General features: G+C 42.4%; 2 protein-coding genes across 2 annotated transcripts; one reads left to right on the top strand and one right to left on the bottom strand.

The window, feature by feature from the left end:
* Positions 1-74: 74 nt before the first annotated feature.
* ccnd3 (cyclin D3) lies at positions 75-2,868 on the top strand. The gene is given in 6 exon segments (XM_037679862.1): positions 75-299; positions 376-591; positions 1,429-1,591; positions 2,294-2,436; positions 2,684-2,744; positions 2,747-2,868. Coding segments are annotated over 6 exon segments (930 nt in total).
* A 1,949-nt stretch (positions 2,869-4,817) lies between these two features.
* Positions 4,818-15,739, bottom strand: nuak2 (NUAK family, SNF1-like kinase, 2). The gene is made up of 6 exons (XM_037679861.1): positions 15,416-15,739; positions 8,249-8,369; positions 7,814-7,965; positions 6,806-6,871; positions 6,387-6,639; positions 4,818-5,854 (listed from the first exon to the last, which is right to left on the bottom strand). Exons 1-6 carry the CDS (start codon positions 15,641-15,643, stop codon positions 4,818-4,820), a joined length of 1,857 nt encoding a protein of 618 aa, XP_037535789.1. The 5' UTR covers positions 15,644-15,739.
* Between the last annotated feature and the right edge of the window lie 384 nt (positions 15,740-16,123).

Genomic DNA, 16,123 nt, shown 5'->3' with positions numbered 1-16,123 from the left:
TAACGAAACTAGCTAACGTAGTTATTATCCTCGATGTTGTTGTGTCTAACCCTGTGAGACGGGTTCACGTAAACATGGGCAGCTTTAAAGTGGAGTCTGAGAAGAAAGCTGCGGGTTTATTGGAGCTGGGTACGGTCCTCCGAGCGGGGAGCGCCCCCGCGGTGACCCGTGACCTCCGAGTGCTGCGCAACCTGAGGGCCCTGGAGGAAAGCAACCCGGTCTCCCCCTCCATCTTCAGCAGAGTGCAGACAGACATCCTGCCGTACATGAGGAAACTACTCACAGTGTGGATGTTTGAGGTATGAACCTTTTACTTTTTTTTTTTTTTATTCATGCCATTTTAATAAGATGTTTTGAAATAAATGTGTCTGACAGGTGTGCGAGGAGCAGCTATGTGAGGAGGAGGTGTTTCCCCAGGCGGTGCATTACCTGGATTGTTACCTGAGCCGCTTCCCCATTGAGAAGATGCACCTGCAGCTGTTAGGTGCAGTTTGCATGTTCCTGGCCTCCAAAATGAGAGAGACCGTCCCCATGACTGCCAGCAAGCTGTCTGTCTACACAGACAACTCTGTGTCAGTCTCAGACATCCTGGTAAATATATAAACTAAACATCAACTTAAATTGGTTTAAATCTCTCCTTTTCTGTTGCACAAGCACCCCCAGTCTGTCAGGTATGGATTACAGCACCACAAAGTAAGTTAAAAAACAAGTTGCACCACATACAGTAGCAGCCATGAAAGTACCCGTATATAAAATAATGAAAAGACATCATCCAGTGTTGAAGTGGAAAACTGTGATATTTTGGAAACCTCATATGATGATTTTTAACACAACTCTTGAGTCATACCCCTAAAAAAAATCTAATATTTAAGAATGCACCCCTGAGCTGCTTTTGAGTTTGAATTATGCCATTCATGCATACGCCGCTTTATCATCTATTTCACTCTTAATAGGTACATAATTTACAAAATGAACAATAAGTATACCACAAGAACAAGATTGAAAACATTACAATCAGATGGGCTTTTAGGTTAGGCAAATATTTAAAGCTAAATGATCTGTTATTATCTTGTGTATTAAGTGTCGTTTTAGGGCTCTGTGTGTATTTTGAGTTGCAACTGTTCATAATGTATGATAGAAAACACCTCAGTGAGGATTTTATACATTCTAATGTACCAAAACGTAAAGATCTGTGTACCTCGACATGCTTTGTGGTCAAAAACATACAATAATTCAGCTTATTTTCCCAACAGTTCCCTGGATTTATTCCATGACAAATGCATAGGTGTGCGGGACAAAAGAGCTTTCAGTTACTTCCCAGGAAGAAGAAATAAGAGTGTTCTTCCTGTGTATCAGCGAGGGCCAATAATGTGTTCCTGCAGCGTTGTTTTGATGGTGGATTGCTTTAGAGGAATGTGTGTGTTTCAGCAGTGGGAGGTGGCAGTGGTGTCCAGGTTAGATTGGTGTCTGGCCTCCGTTGTACCCTCTGACTTCCTGGAGCCAATTCTTCATGCTCTCCCTTTCGTTCGGGCCCCCCACCTTCAGAACATCCGCCGGCATGTCAACTCCTACGTGGCTCTGGCAGCCACGGGTAAGTTACATAACTGTGTTACCTACACATGATGTGGCTTTCTCAAACAAGAAGCAACACAAGTGTCGATTGATTTCTGTTCAGTCAGACTGGAAACAAATTACGTAATAAAAGAAGCCGTTTTATTTTGTGTAACTGAATTATGAATTGCATGGTTTTTTGTTGTTGTTGTAAATGGGCATTGAATGATTTTCCAAGCGGTGAACAAATGGCGCACGCAGCGGCCGTAGCTTATGTCACCATGTGTCAGCACTTTGTTTTGGAGATGGATAGCTGAGTTTGTGCAATCCTGCATTGTTCCTCTGAAAGACCTGCGTCCGACCATTCACATGGATCATTTCCCACAAATCTCTGTGATGCAGCCAGAGGCACCAGGTCACAGGGATACCATCAGGGGTTGCTAGTTCAGACAAAATCTAATGTTACAAGCCATAAATATCCGACAAATGCCGGATCTGAACATTTTTTACCCATTCAAGAAGGTGTCAACTCAACAGAAGGGGATTGTTTCACAATTTCTCCCGCCTGCAGCAATTAAGATATCAGATGAACAAGTTAGCGGAGGGGTCTTCCTCAGAGTATTTGTCCTTCAGGGTGTGTCTACAATGCTCCCATGTAGTTTAGACTTGCAGTATTTTGTGTAAATTAATTATCCTGATTAGGAAACACCAACCAAAGAAAACCTCCCTTCCTTCCCTTCAGACTGCAGGTTTTTAGGCTTCCTGCCGTCTACCCTTACATGTGCCTGTGTGAGCGCTGCCATGCAAAGACTGAAGATGATGGACAGCGACGTCTCTCCAGAGTCATTCATGGAAGCTTTATCCAACCGTCTGGCTGCTGATCTGGTAATGTTTAACTAACAGCCGCTGGTATCACTTTGACTTTACGCTGTCAACAATGATTTGTGTTTTTGAGCTTTTTAAAATATATATATATATATATATATATAAACATCCTTATTCTAATTAAAACACATTTAAGTATATTGTTGAAATAAGCTTCCATGCTCATATTAAATCCCTTTTTTATGACTTTAAATGCAGCTTTGTCTGCACTGATGAACATTTGTTTGTTTAACCTGGCCTTGAACAGAGCTCCATCCTGTGCTGCTATCAGCTGCTGGGAAGTGTCTTGGAGCTCAACCTGCCCTCGTGTCTCCAGGACGGCGTTGGCAGGTCAGTTCAGGGATCAGCTACACCCCCACAGACGTCCAGGATGTCGTACTGACACCGCTTACAGGAAGTCCAGCTGAAACACTCCTCCGTGCTGCGAAATAACTCAAATGATTCATATATTTGCAGCCAAGAGACAAAACATAAGACGCCTGTTCTTTGTAGATGACTTGTTAGACGATGAGCTTTAAAAATCTGTTGGCGTTTAAAAAAGGTTTTGTTGCTGCCACTTTGTCTTTAGGGCATTGCCAAAGCAGCTTTAAAAATGTTTCTTTAGTATATGAACCACCATCCATTTTTATAATGAATTGCGCTTAATGTTTGCACATTTTACTGCACTGATTTATTTATATATGCATTCTGAATTTCTGAAAATGTACTTTTAGTACTGAAACATTTGAACAGGAGTTTCTGAAAGTTTTTGAACGGAACTGACCCCAAATAAATCCTGTTAAACACATGAGTTCTTTGATATTTTACTTTTTATTGATTTTCTCATCCCAGGACAGAAGATCAGACAAACACATGATAAACCTGTAACTTTGGCAAACAAGGCAGACATCAAATGCATGAACACAAGTCACAAACCTTTACCTTCAATGAGGTGAAAGATAAAACTGTGATTTCATGTCCAAATGTCCATTAATTACATTCTTCCCCGAACGCGTCTTTCCAGCTCTGTACGTTTGTTCCTGAGAGACACTTAAATATTAAATGATCAGTAAAACGAGTTGGTTCTCAGTACATTCTGTCATTTTCCAGTTTCTAAAATATTTTCAGGTTGAAAAAAAAAAGATTTTGCACACGTGAAGGCGTTCAATTCTTGATGAGCCTCATCGTGCCAAAACCAAACCAGATTAAAATATTACCTTCCAGTTTTTGAGCAGTAATGCATGTGCAACTTATAACCAGCTTTATTGTTTTACCAAAGCTTACTAGCCTAAACCTGCAGTGTAAGGCACATTTAACAACCAAAACAATAAACAAGTAGTGCATATATTCCATGTTATATGTAAAAACAGCCAGATTTACCTTTTTGTCAGATTCCAATTTGTAATGTTTTAGTTTAAGTGACTTTTTAAATTTAAACCCAGCTTTGAAGACAACGTGACTGATCTTCAAAACGGATTTCAAATGTTCATAAACAAACGGGGATTAGCTCAGACATTGAACGTGCACCGCCCTTTCAGGGAAATCGCCCACATGAAATGAGTCAAAGGCGACCAGTGTGTGTACATTTGTTTAAATAAGAAGGCCTGTCGGTAAAAACAGGTTCGACTTGTTGCGCCCGTCAAAGGGTCATGGTTGTTTTTCAAGTCATTATCCAAAATTAAATGAGTCATTTCAAGTAAAAAACAAAAACAAAACAATACCTACAAAGATTAAATTACCATTAAACAAACATCATCTTGGCACTTTTTGCTGGTGCTTTACAAAAAAAAAATAAAAATACAAAAATATCAAGCAACATTAGCAAATTTAATCTTTGGTGTCTGAAATATCTCTATTACACAGTGAAATAGTTAAATGAGTTCAAAGAGAAGAAATCCTCATAATGAGCCTGTTTTTTTAGTATATTGATCACAAAGCTAAAATCCTACCGAGTTTTGAACCTTGTATTGTAAACTAATTGTATTTTACAGGTATATTTATGTCAAAATGAACCAAAATCAAAAACCAGTCCAAAAGTTTGACTTGTACGTTCTCCAAACCACTGCGTTGGCTCAAATGTGGATTTCTTCTTAAACTCAATACCAAAAATTAACTGGCTAACTTCTGCTTCCCAGGTACAGCTTGAAATTATTTAAAATTTTAGTTTAGTCACTAAAAACTAAAATCAGTCTAGTTATGTCTATTTATTGTCAAAAACAACCATCTAAAATACAATCTGAACATGTCTCTTCACTTTTTGGTACTACCTAATTCTTCAAGTTAGCCAAAAAGTCAAAGAGTGCCAGTACTTTCAAGTGATACACTTTGGCTGTTAAGTGTTCATCAGTGTAAAAACTTGGAAGGAAATTACGAGTCTTTGTCTTTTTCGTAATTTGTGGTCCCTATCTTGGTGCAGATCCACGTATTCCCACAGCCTGTTTGTAGGTTTCTGTGACATTATCACAGTCGCTGATAGAAAAGGCGCTGTCAGCCACTCCTCGGGACCCGTAACACTCCCATGGCCTCAGAGTCCCGTCTTCAGCTATGTCCAACAGGTTGTCTGCAGAGACGCTGCCTCTCATGCTAGCTTTGGCCGGTTTGTCCACTTGTGCAGGAGGTCTCACGTGGTCTGGCAGATCCAGTTGATCGAAGGACTCTGAGGACAGAATGCTGTCTTCGCTGATGGCCACGCTTGGTCTCGACCTGGTCCCTTCTCGAGGTAAAGAAGCTGCCAGCTGGTCCAGAGAACCAAACTCCTGTAGCCTGCCTGACGAAAACTTTCCGTTAAGCTTAAGGATTCCTTGCCTATAGGTTGGTGCTGAAGGACGGGGTTTTGTTTGAGAGGCCAAGGCTGAGTCACTGTTTTCAGGTGAAGATGAGTAATACCCCGACTCTTGCTCCGCAGGCTTCTTCAAAATGCCTTTGCGAGGCAGCGAAGCAGCAGAAGGAGTGCGAGGTGAAGCAGACGTGCACAGAACATTCGGTGGACCCACTGAACCTACAGCGGGGCTTTCGCTCACCACCTTCTGTTTCACGCTGTTACGTCTCTTCAGAATACTCTTGTAGGGTCGAGAGTCTGCGCTTCCTTCATTAACCGTCTGGGAGACATTTTTCTCCTTGTGGGACCTTCGCAGCGAGCGCTGTCGCACCACGTCCCCTCCAGCCACCTGGGGGCGGAGCAGGCAGCGCATCTTGGAGCCATTCTCCAGTAGAGGTCTGGATGTCCGACGCAGCCAACTGGCAACCCCAGCCAGCCCTGAGGAATTGGACATCAATGGAGACACCAGTGATGGGGTCTGCTCTACCGCACTAGTCTTCCTCTCACACAGCAGGGACTGCTGGTAGCCCCAGTTGAGCCACCAGTGTCCAGCGACTTCCTCTATTGTTGCCCTGCGATCAGGGTTTACCATAAGCATCCAGCGGATCAGTCCACAAGCATCTGACAGAAGAAATGAGGAGAAAAGTTGGTAATGGGCTTAAAACAAAATACAATTTGGTGGAAAAGAGTTTGGATACTTTTGATTAGGGCTGCACAATACATCAAAAGGTATCATCATTGCAATATCAATTTAGCATAGGACTAATAAACTGTAGACACAAAAATTAACTAGTACTCCTTGAAGGACTGCAATGCGTGCACATGCCAAAGTTTTATACAAAATATGTCATGCAGTCTGTTAGCACTCAAAGTATGTGTTGGAGATGATGCTGCTAGCACACCCAATTTTAGTTCAATACCTGCTAAATTAACTGAAGTATAGCCATTTTCTGTTAGCTAAGGTCAATTATCTGTGGCAGCCATCTTATATTGGGTTGACCCCAAAAGATAATCAGTTGTAGATGTACGTCCAAAGATTCCTCTGAAAGTTTAATTAAAATCTGTCTCCTGGCTCGTGGTATCCAAACATCCCTTGATTTTGACCCACTGCCCCCCCCCCCCCCGCCCCACTCCAATAACCTTAATTCCTCACCTGAGGGCTTGCTGGGTTTGCGGTAGTTTCCAGTGCTGATCTGTTGGACCAGCATCTTGTGGTTGTGTCCGTCAAACGGCATGGTGCCGTGGACCAACGTGTACAACAGCACGCCGAGGGACCAGGTGTCCACCTCCGGTCCACGGTACGGCCGTCCATTGACGATCTCCGGGGAGGCGTACAAGGGGCTGCCGCAAAACGTCTGCAGATACTCGTCACCGTGGTACAGGTTGGACAGTCCAAAATCTGCGATCTGCAAGAGCGAAACGTCAATTAATGCTTTGTAAGCTGACCTTTAAAATTTAATGTATTGAAATCTGTCTTTACTTTTATGTAGACTGAATAATAATTAAAAATGTTTAGTTTTTTCCATTTTAGCCTTTGTACTGGTAACCTCATCCCAGGGTGAGTGTGCATACCTTCACATTGCCGTTGGCATCTAGTAAAATATTCTCCAGTTTCAGGTCCCTGTGCACTATTCCATTCTAGCAGGGGGGGGAGGAAAAACAACAACTTTTGTTTAGTCCATATTTTCTTTACAAACAGCACCACATATCAGTTTACACTAAACCACTGACATAAGGGGTTCATGTTTACTGGGTCAAAGCAGCACATTCTTTCCAAACTGAACATTTTCTTCTTGTACGTGAGCAATGATTCATTGTCCCCTGCTCTGCAGGGGGGCATACCTTCGTCTCAAATGAGTTTCTAAAATGCAGGTCAGCGTCTTACAAACTGTAAGGGCGCTCAGGTTGGGTCACGACACATTTGCTTATTGTTCAGGTGAAACCATTAAGGAACTCTGCCGCTGAACTTACAAGTGTCTGAAATAGGATATAGATGTTCCTTTGTGTTATAGAAGCACGGAAAGTTAAATATTTAAGAATATATCAGAGCGGCATAAAGTAAACTGAAACAGGTTGTATAAGACGTTCGACAAGAGCAATTCACCCAATAAAATCTGTCACACATTTTAAAATGAAGTCCAAAGTGCAGAACAGCCTAAAATATAGTGCAATTACGCTGGAGCAACTGTGTGTTTTGTAATCTGAAGGGGGGGGGGGGGGGGTCTGTGCACTCACACCCTCATTAAACTGTGAGGCCATGCGTGTGTGTGAGTGCGCTGGGATAGTTGGCCTTCAGCCATGACGCTAACTCAGCAAAGACCGACTCTTCGTTTCCCCCTGCATCGTTCTCACTGCCTCCCTGCTCGGAGCTGCAGGACGACAGTAACCGATGCTTGTTATGTAACTCTGGAGGCGGCGGTGCCCTAGAAAAAAATAAAAAACAACACTAACGAGCCGGCGCAGCTCCGCTCCCACAGGCATGACACGGCAGACGAAGCATCGGTCGAAGAGCCGACAGGGCTAACAAACAGAGACTGAACTCCGCCTTCAGTAAACTGCTTTAAATGTAAAGAAACGTACCTGATGGCAGTAGTGCACCGCAGACACGATCTGTCTGAAGAAGTGCCTGGCTTCTCGGTCAGAGAGCTGCTTCTTGTCACAGATGTGGTCGTACAGGTCTCCTTGGCTGGCGTACTCCATCACTATCACGATTTTGTCCTTGTTCTCGAAAACTAAAAAGACAAACTCTCAATTAAAACTAGCAGCGAGATATGCTGTAGATTTTTGTCCTAAAAACTGCAGGCTGATTGTGTAACAACACATTAATGACCATCCCAGCAGGTGGGATGGAGGACACAACGGTCGGCACGTTATCTCACAGAGCCGCCGCCGTAAAGCACACCATTACTGCTTGCGTAACCGAGCAGCAAGTCTTGGCCACAAAGACTCGCGTGACTAAAACTGAAATTTTAATCAGACTGTGCGATGTGTTTTTGTTCTCTCTCGACTTCGTACCTTCATATATAGTGATGATGTGCGGGTGGCACAGAGAAGACATGATCTCGATTTCTCTGCGAATGTGCACCAGGTCTTGTTCGTCCTTGATCTTCTCCTTTCTGATCGATTTTACAGCGACCTTAGAGAATAAGAGGAAAGAAAAATAATTCTTGAGTTTTGGAAGAAATATGTGGAATAATGTGGCTTTTTCGTAAAATATATGTGGAAATCCAAACAGCAGTTAACATCCATCACCGTTTGCTCGTTTTTTTATATTAGATATCAGCGTTTGATAGTTTAAACCTTTTACATAAAAGGTTTTATTTTTATTTATCAACTTATTTAACCAGGCAAATTCCATTGAGATCATAGATCTCTTGCAAGGGAGACCTGGGTTTTGTGTAAAGGTTATGAGCATTTAATATATTTCTTTTTCTATGTAACTCATCGAATGACCTCGGTTTGGAGAAAAAGTTCATTTGTGACCAGGAAGATGAGCTAATGGCTAGTCTGAGCAGGGCAAAGACCACCGCTGTTTGCCGTCATCTTAAAACAACTCCCGTTACAATCGTGAAAAATCACAAAGGTCAAATAAACAATGTAAATTTAGCATTTTGTTTTGTACGTAGCATTCTACGGTTGTTTTCAAGCACAAATATAACAAGAAACTAGCAGTAGCACTTCCAGCAGGAATGTCGTAATCTTTCTGACATTATATCGGTGCGGTTAAAAATCAACAACAGTGTAAAAGTAAAAAAAAACAAAAAAACAGCAATTGAATGAACCAGCATGAATTTCTTAAGGTTGGATTTGTTTCATCTCAACAGTACTCCACTCTGCTCTTGGACCAGCTGTTAAACTTTATTTCTCAGAACCAAGGTCATTCAAAGAGCGATCTACAACAGGTAAGATACCGTTTACATATTTTCCACAGAGCCCCAGCTGCTCTCACGACAGACATTAAAAGTGAACACACTGGATCAGACGTGTTTATTGGGCTCAACAGGAAGCAGGGCTGCACAATATTAACAAAACACACCACTGTGATGATGTGAAATATTGCCTCAACAATATGTCAACACACATTTCCTCACTCTGATGCTCACAAGCACTCTCATCTTAATCAACTGTATAAAACCGGTTAAGGCCTTGAAATTGGCCAAATCTCTTAAATGCATGAAGCTTAGGATAGATTATCCTTTGGTTTCAGTCCAAAGCAGATATTTATGACTCTGATAATGACGTTTGGATTCATCTAATAGACAAACAAGCCGTTATTGAGTTTTAGATTTAGCTGCTCAAAGCTTGCTCAGTTCTGAAGGGCAGTGGACCGAAAACTCCGCTTCTAAGACGGAAAGAACAAGGCGACGAATTATCGGCTTTAAAATCTAAAATAAAACGCTCCGATGTTCTGATGCTCCTGAAGGCTAATGGAGTTTTCTAGACGAGACTGCATTCGTGGTTTTATTTTTTTTTTTTGTCGAGGCTGTTTGTTTGCAGCTCAGATGCCTGGGATTCCTCTCTGCACCGAGCCAGCCCACCCTGAGCCCGAAGGGTGTCATGAGGCGGCAGATGGTCCCGAGTTCTGGTTCTATCTCTAAACTCCTCAAGGCTGCAGACAGGAGAATGAGTAAAGCAGTGACTTGTCAAGTCGCTGTCAGCAGTTTCCCGTTAGTCACTGTCTGACGTGGATGCTGCTCCGGGGTCAACGCCGCGTTTTCACACCCCTCACATTTCTTTCCTGATTCTGGGGCGTCGTGGTTTCCTGCGTTTGTTGGCGTAGCTGTCAGACGGTCTGAAATAACACTCATGACCACTTCACACACTGGTGGAGGCGCTCAGAGAGCGTCGTCTGTGTCACAGCCCGTCAGCCTGACGCTAAAGACACCCACGTGTTAGATTCTTGAATATTTCACACAGACTTTCTGTCCAAATACGCACAGAATCATGAATATGAAGCACAAATATTGAGCTGTAGGATCAGATCCCATTCAGACTGGTGGAGAAAAACAAAGTGTGAGACGAGGTGAAAAACATTTCCTTCACTTTAAACCCATCCAATAAGATGCGTTTTATATATTGTTCACCTTGTCTGTTCATGTACAAAATCATCCCATCATTTCCCCATTTGTTTGATTATTGGGACCTGCCTAGCATAAGGCAGCACCTATTATTATCCACCTGACAAGGGTTTCTTAACTTTACTGGGGACTGCCTATTATTATCCACCTGACAAGGGTTTCTTAACTTTATTGGGGACTGCCTATTATTATCCACCTGAAAAGGGTTTCTTAACTTTATTGGGGCTGCCTATTATTATCCACCTGACAAGGGTTTCTTAACTTTACTGGGGACTGCCTATTATTATCCACCTGACAAGGGTTTCTTAACTTTACTGGGGACTGCCTATCATTATCCACCTGACAAGGGTTTCTTAACTTTATTGGGGACTGCCTATTATTATTCACCTGACAAGGGTTTCTTAACTTTATATCTTACTCTTCCGTCAACTTTAATGCGGCCCGAATCGCAATGTGTACTCCCACAAATGCTATATCAAAACGACCGGCTCGGCACCGTGATGTGTGCCATTACTTTTATTGGCATTTCAAGTTACCATGGCGATGTAAAGTGCAAATCAAGATGAGATTTTTATTAGTCATTTTTCATAGACTGGTTGCAAATCAAATATCCAAGTTGCCACCTAAGCTACAAAAGAAAAATACTGTAAATCAGCCATTTATAGAGATATGAAGCTGAAATTTGGTGTGGTGGTAGCTGAGAGCAATGCACAATAAATGATGAATTTTAAAAAATTCAAGCTGGCTACCAAAGCTAAATTTAAATGGCTTTAACCTAGCTATTTTTACACATATAGAGCTGAAATTTGGCGAGGTTATGTTCCCATCACATACTGATTCCAAATCAAAAATCCAAGATGGTCTCCATAGCTTAAAAGAAAAAAAAAAGACTTGAATTAACCAATATTTTGCCATTTTAAGTTGAAATTTGGTATAGTGGTAGCTGAGAGCGAACCCCAACACCTAATACTTTTAAATCAAAATTTTAAAATGGCCGCCCCATGGCAGTTGCCATCAAAGTTTCTCCAGGAACTTTCTAGTTTTCTATTTCTATGCACATATTTGGCTTTGCTTTGGGTCTTTGCTTTATCTTAAAGTTAAAGTTGTATCTTATAGTTGGTTTATTTTTGATTCTTACACAACTTAAAATGTAAAAGTAAAAAAAAAAAAAAAACACAAACAAGCAGCAGTGGAAAACAGATCATTCTGAACTGTAGGACTAATAAAAGCCAAGTAAGATACAGATGTGTGAGTTCTATATTTAAACCAGTTCACTTACAGATTTTATCTTTTAACAAATATGTCAAACATTTCCTGATAAAGGCCTCCAACATGTGAGGTTATCTTTGTTTATGATTCCTCCAGTAGACAACATAATCAGCTCAGACTTTATTTTTAGGTTACTTTAATTCATGTTCTTACTCTTGACCTTGGTTCTTTCATCTAAACAGTGTCACAACTAATTTAGAGGTTTTTGATTTAAACAAACAAAAAAAAAAAGATTTGAGCAAATTTTATGAGTTTGAAAGCTTTAAATTAACTTTAAACAATACACGTTTTTTTTTTCCCCAAACAGAAGGGGGAAAAAAAAAAGACTGGTTTAAATTATATTTAATTAATTTTTATTCATTTATGGACTCATAGGAATGGGGTTTCAAAGCCCTGACAGCAGCTTGGATGTGTTTTTGGGCTTCGGTGTGGAACATAAAAACAAAACTGTAGCAGATTTTAGCCGGTGGGGTTAATTTTTTTTATTCAGACAGTATTTCAAGGACACCACATCTAGGTTGAAACACAAACAACCATCAGGCTTTAATTTCTAATTTCATAAACTAAATTCTGTGTTTCCTGTAAAATAAAGTTAGAGAGGAACCCTGCTCTCTCCACGACCACGGCTGGACAACTCGTACGGGCTGTAGACACGCTAATAAAAATTCCTCTCCGACATGTCATAATCTTTGTTTTGGAGTCGAAGTGTGACCTTCAGATAAGATCGTTTCACTGACTGACACACGAAGCCTCACGCCTGACTGAGCGCTGCGTCATTAGGTGTATATTTATCACAACGATGACAAGTTAAAACTAAATCTTTTCATAAAAGAAAAAAAAAAAACAAACAGAATATTTCATTTGATTTACAGGAAAACGATGGACGGAGTGCACGTTGCTGCTGCTCCTAAGAGCGCGGCCTCTTATTCTTTACATAGAAAAGGGGAAAGACCACGAGTAAAGGATAGTGGCATTACAAAAAAAGATCTCTTCACACCTTGTCCTTGTCAGGACACAATTTAAGACATAAAAAAAACCTCTACCAGCAGGCACATTTATAGACACATTACAACTGAAGACAAGACGGTGAGGTTTGTCCATGAAGCACTTCCAGATAGCACCATAGTCCTGATAAGATGTTGGTGTCAGCCGGTACAGCTCTGATAAGAGTTCACAGAAATTATTGGTTGCGCAGGGGACGGATAGAGCAGAGCCTTCTTAGTTTACACACATGCCAGGAGAAATCTAAGAAGTCGGCCTGCTTCAAGGCCGAACGGGGCAGTCGGATTCAGATAAGCCACAGTTGTTCATTTTTTCAGGCAGACTGTTGTTTCTCATCAGCCTTGAGTTCTGCTGGTACTTTCGAGATCCAAAATGGCCAGATTTGTGGGCATTCCACTGGTACGTGCTTATTGGCTTCCTCTAAGGTCGCCCCCAACATGCTGGCGAGTCCCAGAAGCCGCAAGTGGCCTATGATTCTCATAATTGCGTCCATCTTACGGTTGAGCTCATAATCAGCCGAGTCTGAGAGCTCGAAGCACGAACCAAACCTTCACATAAGGTCGGCAGCTTTACCATGGCCAGGACTGCTGCCGCCGTCTTCTTTAACAACCGATAACATCGGTATCTGACGGTGCCAAAAAGCAGAAACCCTGCCATCATAAATCCAATGCCATAAACATCTTCGGCATCCTCCTGAGACGATACAGAAAGGCACATCAGCTTATCCATGACGTACCCTACCGTGCGCGTCTCAGCATGAGCATGAGGATTCTCCAGGACCCTGTCGCTTCGTTGAAAAAAAAAAAGTGGAGCGATTTGCGACAAAATGGCGTCAGCAAAGGTCAAAGGAAAGATTTAAAAGAGTGTGTATGGTCTGGAGACGGTGGCATTGACAAAAAGACGTGCGAAAGAACTGGAAGTGGCAGAAACGAATATGTTGAGGTTCTTGGGAGTGACATGGATGGATAAGATTAGGAATGCATCCCTTTAGGTTTTAGCTCAGGATGCAGTATCATGGAGGAAGATGGAGTGAGGACGGATGGAGGAGGTGCACTGTGGAGACTCCTGAAGAGGGAACAGCCAAGCAGAGTTACTTAATTGGGGTGTTTGTTGCTGAGCCTGCGAGGTTATGTAATCAAACATTTACTCGCAGACGGGCTGTGGAGACAACATGCAGGCAGGATGAAGCCTTTCTTTGCGTTTGTGTTGCTCCCGGAGTCAAACGAAGCAAAAGCAGGCAGATAACTCCAATAATCCTGCCGTGTTTATTGTAATCCGTCAGCAGGTTTGTGGTTGTATTTGCATAAATAAATCTCAGTCATTTTCACTTCCTGTAAAAACTGATGTCAGACAGTAAGGGCGTGAGGACGAGTCTCGGCTCGTTGCGCTGCATGTTTACTTTAATTCCTGCGGGGAATTCCCAACACTTCCCTGAGATGGATGCACTTTTGCTCAGTCCCAACACGGATCTTAGAGCAGGGAAAACTTCTGATAAGCCGAAACCACCTTGTTGTATTTTTCGGCGCCGACCTGATGACGTGCTCTTTGCTTAGTTTGGATTGAGCTCGCTAGATTTTTGCCTTTCACGTCATTTTTCTGGAGGAGAGAGTTGTTTATACGTCAAGTTATATCAGCGCAAATACACAAACTGGTTTGGATTTATGCAACAAAAACCATCAAGATATGAGGTGAATTTTTGTGGTTTCTGTGTAAAATTTGCTGAAAATGTTGGAATTTTGGAGATAAAATCTCCAAGAAGAGCAGGCCTCATTTTGCTGACCTTCCTTATCTAAAAGACTTATCTCTGGAATTCACCTGAAAGGACCGCCTTAATTGCTTCCTCTTTCATCAGCGGGAACTTGGAAAGAAAATGATTCTACTTTCCCGTCTAAACATCCTGTGAAACTCCGTTTCATCATTCCAACGAAACAACTTTCCAGGATGCTTCATGTGAACGAGAAATGCACAAAAATGACCACAACTCAGCCAAGCTCAAAAATATTGAGCCAAAATTTGTTGTGGTAGTAGCCGAGACTCATCCTCAACACATGCTCAGAGCGCTTACCGGTGGCGCAAGAGCTTTATTTATCATTTACCATTAGCGATTAGGGGTCAACTTTGTCTGTCTGTTAGCAAAATATCTTATGAACCGCTGGGCAGATTTTAATGAGTCTTTCAAGAAATAACCAGTGGATGTACAGCTACTACTGGTTCGCTTTCACAGCCTAAACAATTTAAGACGGCCGCCAAAGCCAGCTGAACTTATAAAACACGTAAACGGCTAGAACTCTGTCAGATTTGCAGGTGGTCTGCTAAAGCTCACTGTGGTAGTAGCTGAGAGTCATTCTCAACAAACCCTCCGAGGGCTACTCACTGTGCGAGATTTTTGTTTGAACGTTTTCTTGGGAGTCAACCCTGCTCGTCTGTTAGCAAAATATCTCGTGAACCACTGGGCAGATTTGACTAAAACTCTCAGGAAGCTGTCACTGTAACTTCTGCAGTCAATCCAATCAAAGATGGCCGCCACAGCTAATTAAAATAAGCGAACACATAAACTCGGTCGGTATTAAATCTACTGACCTAAAACTGGACGTGGTAGTAGCTGAGAGTCGCCTTGTTTTGTTGCTCCTTATCCACCTCTGATAAAGCCAGTTCAGTTTATGTAATCATTAAGTGAAGGCTCAGTTTAAATGAAAAACGATGCCCTCTCAGAGCTGTATTATTGTTGTTCTAAAAACACCTGGTTATGTGTCTGAACAGGTGGCAGGTGACATGAACCCCCCGCAGACCTGACCATTAATGATTAAATAATAAGGCTGTTAGGTTTCCTCACCAGCCTGCCCGATCTCTCCCTGGCTTTCTTCACTTTGCCGTAGGTTCCTTTCCCCAGAGTCTCCAGGAACTCGTAGCGGTGCTTCAGGTTGTGTTTGTGGTGGTGCCTCTTCACCGCCTGCTTCCTGGCGGCCGCCTGGAGCGGAGCTTTCCCAAAAGGAGCGCTCCCGTCGGCTGAAACTGCTCCGACAGCCGGCCGGCAGCGCGACAGGAGCAGCGAGGCGTCCATGCTGCAGCTACTTGACTTTCAGGAGGCAGGTGTCGACTCTTAGGAGAAAAACATTCCCGAGTCTAAGCGGAATCAGCTCGGTGTAGCTGTGAGGTCCAGACCGTCCTCTCTTGCATTCTGCGGCTGAAGACTGAAAACAGGAGGCTCAAAGAGCCGGGGGGCGTATCGGTCATTTTTCAACCGCTTTCAGGTACACAGCGAGCGGGCGGAGACCGGAGCGAAGCACCGCCCACCGCCTGACAAGTTAAATTACGAGGAGGAGCTTCAGCTACTGGAAGAGCGTTGGGTTTGTTACACCAGCGTACACCGAATTAAAAAGCGCTTGAGAGTTTCTCGCCCAAAACCTTTTTTAATCTTTAGGTTTTTTTTTCATTGTTTATGTTTTTTGTACTATATCATATACTTTTTTTAAAGTTGTCTCATTAAACGCACTTTTGTTTTTATCATGGATGGATCAATGACTTTACTACCGGTGTGGGA

The sequence above is a fragment of the Nematolebias whitei genome, chromosome 7 (genome assembly GCF_014905685.2).
Source record: "Nematolebias whitei isolate Nwh7 chromosome 7, NemWhi1, whole genome shotgun sequence".
In the NCBI taxonomy this organism is placed as follows: Eukaryota; Metazoa; Chordata; class Actinopteri; order Cyprinodontiformes; family Rivulidae; genus Nematolebias; species Nematolebias whitei.
This window is presented reverse-complemented; position numbering and strand designations above follow the sequence as displayed.